General features: G+C 29.0%; 2 protein-coding genes across 2 annotated transcripts in view; both read left to right on the forward strand.

Annotated features, from left to right (window-relative positions):
• Nucleotides 1-3717, forward strand: part of LOC100572703 (suppressor of tumorigenicity 14 protein homolog) — a 6154-nt gene extending 2437 nt beyond the window's left edge. The window contains exons 2-7 of the mRNA XM_029488993.1: nt 1319-1358; nt 1816-1961; nt 2097-2255; nt 2315-2451; nt 2529-2696; nt 3312-3717. Coding sequence (XP_029344853.1) covers nt 1319-1358; nt 1816-1961; nt 2097-2255; nt 2315-2451; nt 2529-2696; nt 3312-3563 — 902 coding nt within the window. The 3' untranslated portion in view covers nt 3564-3717. The remainder of the gene's footprint in view (nt 1-1318; nt 1359-1815; nt 1962-2096; nt 2256-2314; nt 2452-2528; nt 2697-3311) is intronic.
• LOC100575039 (mannan-binding lectin serine protease 2) overlaps nt 1-7787 on the forward strand; it is a 24452-nt gene that overhangs the window by 8529 nt on the left and 8136 nt on the right. The window lies entirely within an intron of this gene.

Genomic DNA, 7787 nt, shown 5'->3' on the forward strand with positions numbered 1-7787 from the left:
TCACTGAATAGCAAATAATAATAATATTATTAATAGCAGGTAATAGACAATAGTGTAATACTACGATAAGTAGTTAGTAAATACTAAATCATATGATATATATTTATATATTATATACAATAAGTACTTTGTAGGTCATAAAATATAACCATGTGTCCATGTAGGCTGCATTACGGGAAACGGCCATATGGAATTCCGGTAATATTAAATAATCAGTACAGAATACAAATATAAATATATAATTTTTAATTTAAAATATAAAATATAATATACCTATATATTATTATTTTATAATACGCATAAACGGTATACCATTACGTCATTACCCGTATGACATGTACGTATTTACTATTTTCTGTACAATTATATCATAAATTCATTATTTCAATATTACTGATAAAGAGAATATTTTTCTAGTTTTCTACTAAATAAAGTATAAAAACTATAAACTGAAATAAAAATAAATAATTGGTAATTGGAACAAAGTTTTTTTTCCTCATTGTACTGGTTACCGGGTATCGCTAAAATAACAATTTTCAGAAATGTCGATAATTGGTTTTTGGGATATGAATTTATAAACTTTTGTTAATCGGTTACCAGTATCCGCTTTTCAAACTGCAGATAAATTAGATAACCGGTTCTCAAAATTCACGGTTTTTAACGGTTTTAAGCCCTGGTTCAAACTGCAAAAGCATTTAATGCTGATTAAAACAATTAATAATAATCTTAATTCACTAAACGTTATTTACGTATTTAATGCATAACTAGCATGAGAATTCATTATGTCAGGCATTTTGCGTGACAGAAAACTCGAAAGACGATAATCTGCATCATCCTGTTCAGTGTTGATAACTGTTGTAAATATTATGTAATTCTAAGTGATAAAAATATTGGTAATTGGGTCCTTAGGGGCTTAGAGACCTGATAATTAATAATTACCATCAACTAATATAGAAGATTATTATTTTATATTACTATATTAGGTATTCTTAGTACAGTTAGTACTAATTACATATGCCCTGGCTCGACACGGTGATTTACTATACTTATTAAAAGAAAATCACAGGCCAAAGCCCCTCCGATGAGGTTAGGTTAGATCAGGTTAGGTTTGCCCACCCACTATTATTAACTAAAATATCGCCTCCATATATATCTCACAAATTCACTATGTATAAGATAGAAAAATATTATCCTATATTAGTATTTATATGTTATTATTTAATATTGAATTAAAAACTGAAAAGCAGTACAATCACTAATAATAAAAATTCGCTAAACATTGTTTACATATTTAATGTATAACAATTCATTATTTCAGGATCCGGAATTTTGTGTTACGGGGAAGATTCCTGCTCAATGTTGGTAATTGTAGTATAAATACATAGGTATTATGTTATTATAAATGCCGAAAATGTAGTGTGTATAAAATGCCTAGTGGTGGTTGGGGCTTTGGGGAATTAGATCCTTAAAGTCTTAATGAGCATCATCGATCAATGTATGATCTATATTTAATATTTGGTATTCTTCGTACTATAACTACAAATTATGAACAGGAAGATCAAAACACTTTCTTTTTTACATGTTAATTATGTAAAAAATTAACTTTATCTAATATTATCTAATTATTGTTTTATTGTTAAACTTTTAACTACACATAGAGAATTGGATTCCGACATGCCATTTAATATTTATTTATTTACTTTGTAACCGAATTAATAATTATTAACCTGGAAAAAATATAAATATTTGCTATAATTGTATTTTATATTAATTGTATTAAATAATAATTTGTTACACATTTGAATATAATTATAGAAATACTGAGGATAAATTTTATTGTTCAAATGGACTGTGTATCGAATGGTCGTGGGTTTGTGATGGTCGTAAGGATTGTTCAGATGGTTCAGATGAGCCCAAAGAGTTGTGTGCTCGATATGAGTATGGAGCAAATACGACCACAAGTACAAAATAATAGCTATATGACATTTAATATTTTTTATATGTCTGTGTCATAATTAATAGATTCTAGAGTTACGCATATTAATCTCAATATAGAACATCAAATATCACATGTAATTTACCTAATATTTATTTAGATTGCGGTAGAGTGCAAGTCAGTAACGGTACGTTGATCAACAATGAGAAAAAACAACCCTTTGAGGAGCTTATGGTTTATATATTAGAACGAATTGATGGTGTTGGTTATTTCTTGGTGTGTGGAGGAACAATTATTTCTCCAGATGTAATCATTTCTGGTAAAATCATTGTACTATGCATTTAAAAAGGAATAATAATTAATCAAATAACTTTTTAGTGGCAAGTTGTTTTTGGAAAAAAGGTATGTCGTCTAAGCAAATATCAATAAAAAAAGAACAATATGTAGTATTTATTAATGAAGAAATGACAATAAATCTTAAAGCTAATGGCTTTAATTTTGATCGAATAATATTTGTAAGTTATTAATAATTCAACGTGTACAAATAATATGTATGATATGTATAATATTATAAACAAAATCAATTGTACAGGTACAAAAGATTTACCTGAATGAAGGTTTTAATGGATTAGATGGGCTATATGCTAATGATATTGCTGTTATTGTGTTAGCGAAAAAAATTTCGTATGGACATGGTTTTGAACCTGTTTGCATCGATTGGAATAATAAATATAAAGTAGAGAATGGAGATAAAGGAATGGTAAATATTTTGTATTATATATTATAGTACCTAGGTATGTAGTTTTATTGAATACATAAAAAATAATTTAAAGTTGGTTGTCTGGTTTAATTTCTAAAAAGTCGTGGGTGGTTAAAGTTAAGTTATCCACACAAGTCAATATATTTTGGTGCTAGCTTCAAATCGATGAACTAATAATAAATTCCGAAAACCAACTGCTATTAAGTTAAAAATTAAGTAAACAAATTTACAATTCATCCAGTAAATGTTGGTCAAAATGGTAAAGTTGTGGAAATATAGTCCCTTTAAGTAAATTGACGTTACAATTTTCTCTGAGCAACGTACATAAAAATTCAAAAAATTAACTTTAAATTACTTTCGAATTGAGCTCTGCAGTATAAACAATTTTTCCGTTCTAATATGAACAAAATGGACCACATTGCTTCTTAGTACATCCCATTTACCTCGTATTCTATTCTTATTTCATAATCGTTCCATTTCCAAAATTAAAAATTTGATTAGTTGGACTTTATTTAAAAATACAATTTAATACATGACAGAAACCAACATAAGATATTAATATTATACCTTTATTATAATTATATTGTATCATAACGCTTTTTCATACTTTTAAAGGTTGTTGTTCACGGCTCGCATAATGGCACACAACATGAAATTAATACTTATTTTAAATATATTGATCATAATACTTGTCGAAAACTGCATACAGATGGATTTCAACGATTTGTGACTTTTGATAAGTTTTGTGTTGATACTAAATTGAGTAATACAAATTTAAACTCTGATTATGGCGATGAAAGTATTGATTTTACAGTGATTCTTGTTCATTTTGTATCTATTAGTTACCACATTTGGTTGGCACAGTAAAGTTCATAGATTTTTAACTTTGTTGGAGATTTTAGATTTATTGGATCTAGTTGGTACTTTGAGGGTCACAAGTAATAAAGATTAGTAATTTACTGAATAACTTTTAAAAAAATGTAGTAATACACACGTTTTAGACAATATTACCTATAACAACGAATAACTATAAATACATGCAATTTTGCCCAAATGTTTAGATTTGCAATTTCTATATATGATAATTTTTATATTTTATATGAAAGTACTTTTTAATTTTTTAGGTTTATATTAAAATATATTCAATGAGTCAAAGACTTCCAAAATGTAATACAAGTTAACTCGTAACTCGTAAGTTTCTCTTTGACTTAATAATATCAAAATTATATTTAAAAAATAATAATAATTACCCATATGGAGAAGAAGAACTGCTAAATATGATAGGGAAACTGATAAACCAGATCTGGAAATCTGAACAAAATACCAGAGGAATGGAAAACAACTATGATATGCCCGATCTATAAAAAAGGAAGCAGGCAAGATTGTAATAATTATCGAGGCATAGCTCTTTTAAATGTGACATATTAAGTATTCTCTAACTGCGTCTTATCAAAATTAAAAGAAAAATCGGAGGAAATTATTGGTGACTACCAGTAAGGTTCTAGACCCGGAATATAAAAAACGGATCAAATATTTGTTCTTCGGCAGATATTCCAAAAGACTTGGGAATTTGACAAAGAAATCCATATCCTTTGATTTTAGGAAAGCATATAACAGTATTCATCGAAAAAGTTTAATTAACGTTATGAGAGAATTTAACTTCCCACAAAAATTGATAAAGTTAGTGGAGATAAGTATTATGGAGACATTCATTAAAGTCAAAGTTGGAAGTAGCCAAACGGAGCCAATATTAGTAAAGTCGGGTCTGAGATAGGGCGACTCAATGTCACCGGTGCTCTTTAATATAAGAAATTCGCTAGACTAAACCGGTGTAAAAAATAATGCACCGGGATGTTTGCACCATATCATTTACATGGTTCATTATCCCGGTTCAAGATAATGTGGGATAATTTTAAACCGATTTAATCTAGCGAATTTCTATATATAGTGTTAGAGAAAGTTATAAGAGCAATGAACGTTAGACCCAACGAAGGAGTGAAGCTGTAGGACTCACCAATAGGCCTGTTGGCGTACGCGGACGATTTTGTATTAATGGAAGAATCACCAAATGCACTGAAATCACTGTTCGACCGTCTACAAAGAATGGCAGCGGAAGTAGGACTACAGATAAACGAAACTAAAACAGAGTATATGGTCGTTGGCAGACGAGAAACTGCGGGTGTGTACCCATCTTTGAATGTAAGAAACTATGTTTTCAACAGAGCCAAGCAGTTTAAGTACTTAGGGTCAGTCTTAACTGAAAATAATGAGATAGCCAAGGAAATATTAGCGAGGATACTTGCCGGCAATAGGGCTTACTATGGACTAGAAAAACTGCTAGGATCGAGATCGTTATCGAGGGAGCTTAAGATACAGTTATATATGAAATTACTACGCCCATTTATAACTTCCGGAGCGGAAACATGGCCACTACTGAAAGAAGATGAAAGAAAGCTGATAATATGGAAAAGAAAAGTTCTAAGGAAGATTTATGGTCCGATGAAAGATAGCAATAGCAATGAGTGGAGGATAAGAACGAATAATGAACTAGGATTACTTTTCCAGAAGCCAAATATATTAGAGACAATAAGGAGTAGAAGACTAAAGTGGGCTGGACATGCTTGGCGTAGTCAGAATCCCTTACTACGTATAGTGTTAGAGAAATATCCAGCTGGGAAGATACCTTTGGGAAGACCTCGTATGAGATGGGAAGATCTGGTTAAAAAAGATGTAAGTACCTTAGATGGAGGATCAGATTGGAAAGAACGAGCACCCGACAGAGATGGCTGGAGGGAGGGATGTTTGACGGGATGGTCCTAGCGGCCGTTTTACTAGAAGAAGAAGAAGAAGAATAATTACCCATACAAATTTACAAAATGTTCAATTTATATAGCTAAGGCTTTTCAATTTCTAAATTCAATTCAATAATCCTTGTAAGTATTTTATGTTTCATACAGTTACCAAAAAATCACCAATAAGGATAATAGGTATGCAAATTCAATGTTTTATGCAAAAATTAATTCTATCTAGGTACCTATTCATTTTTATAGTAATAATTATTTTACTGTGGTTCTTCTCCTTTTTTTGTGTTAAATGTACCAAAATTAAGAGGAATCTTGTATTCTTTTTAAAATCTTGTATATAAAAAGAAATTATATATGAATTCCTCAAACAGAAGTTTTATTTAGAAAACTCAAAATAATTTGCAAATTTTCATTATTCTGACAAGTTCAGAAATCTCAGAAAAAAAATATTGTAATATTATGCTTAACTTTTTTTTTTTTCATTTTCTCTAATGAAAACTTATGATAAGCTTTGCATTACATATTTAAGTATTTTTACTGTGCCAAAAGTTTTTTATCGATAGTATTTTTAAAAACACTAATAAAAATTGAATATTTGTTAACTTAGAAATAGTCAAACAATTTTGAAAATGTTGTAGTATATAGAAAATGGTTATATAAATAATCAGTGAAAATTGCATGTACCCATCTACGGTTATTCTGTTGAGTTACACCAAAAACAAGATAATTTTACGTAATAATTTACGTTTTGCCTTATTTTTTATAGGTTTTTCTCTGTCATTTCGAAAACTACTGGAAATATTAAATTTTGTCCTCTCTGATGCACCAACTAGATTTCTTTTTTATCATAAAAGATGCTGAAGATTAAAATCAAAGAAATATTTCTACTTATCGTGTACACATACATAAAAATTAAAATTAAATAAAAAACACATCATTGAAAAATCAATACATTTATTTATCCACTAAAAATAAAAATTAAGAATAACGAAAATTTTACTATCAACTCCATGTTTTTAAATTGAGTTGAAAATAAATACACTGAAACTTTCCATATTACAATTTACCCATGGGCAACAAAAAAAAAAATCGTACTGTAGAGAAATTCGTTCAATAGAATAAAAATAATTTGTTTCTAATTTGGTTTTGTTCTCAAAAATAAAACATGTAATAACAGACGGAAATGAACATACAAATAATAAATATATTAAATGCTTAATAAAAATAAATAATATTATTGTTATACAGGCAGAACTTAAAATTACAGCAAAATAGATATTGGCTAAATGGTATATTTAGTACCTACCTTGGAGCAGAAATGGGTTGAGCATTAAATATTAATGTTTTGTTGATTTATTCAACATTCGTTAACAGCAAAAGTATATAATGTTTATTCACGATTTAATAACTAACCAATGATCATGGATGAAATTCATAGTGTTGACAGCAAGAAACCACTAAATAAATAAATAATGGATTTATATAACCCTAGCTAACAATTAATTTGATCACAATAATGCTATTACGGGGCGTGATCAGTAGATAATGAATATTTGGTTAACCCATATTGGGATATTTGGTTAACCCATATTAAATTTTTGGCAAATTTCTACACTTAATATTTATTATTTATAGGTACCTTCAAACTTACAAACCAACTCTGCCACGGTAGTTAGGTAGTAGGTTCTCTATAAATATGACATAGGTATCCCAATAATGAGGTTATTGTATGTTATCTGTAGACTGTAATTAATAATGTAAATCTGTATTGCACCCAATTATTGCTGGTAATTGGAGTCATTGGAGGGTTGGGGCAGACAGCTTTTTAGACAGTTTTGTGTAGAGCCAATCCCCTCGCGGCTCACATTGGTTTAAAAAAAAAGTCTAGAACTGGTTCTCTGTTTTCCACATAAATATTGCCCATCTAACCACATAATCACTGAAATGTCGTATTTATTTTAACAAGAAAATAATTGAAGATCAGATTGATGCCCCTACGCCTTTTAGAGTGACTTTTTTTTGGTTTTCCAGGTGATACTATATAAGCTCCAGGGGACCTTTTTTTTGTCATTGAGTCGTTCCATCTTTGCAATAAATGTGCCCATATCGTTAATAATCACTCGTACCAATACCACCTTTTCATTCATGGATATTACGTGTACATTTTTACATTATTGTTAAATTGTTGATTCTGTTAATCTTAAACACTATTGTTTAAAAAGCCACATTATGTAATTATAAATATAAATGAATAAAAATAAAATAAAAAATGTTATACTACTAGGAA

This window comes from Acyrthosiphon pisum, chromosome A2 (assembly GCF_005508785.2).
Source record: "Acyrthosiphon pisum isolate AL4f chromosome A2, pea_aphid_22Mar2018_4r6ur, whole genome shotgun sequence".
In the NCBI taxonomy this organism is placed as follows: Eukaryota; Metazoa; Arthropoda; class Insecta; order Hemiptera; family Aphididae; genus Acyrthosiphon; species Acyrthosiphon pisum.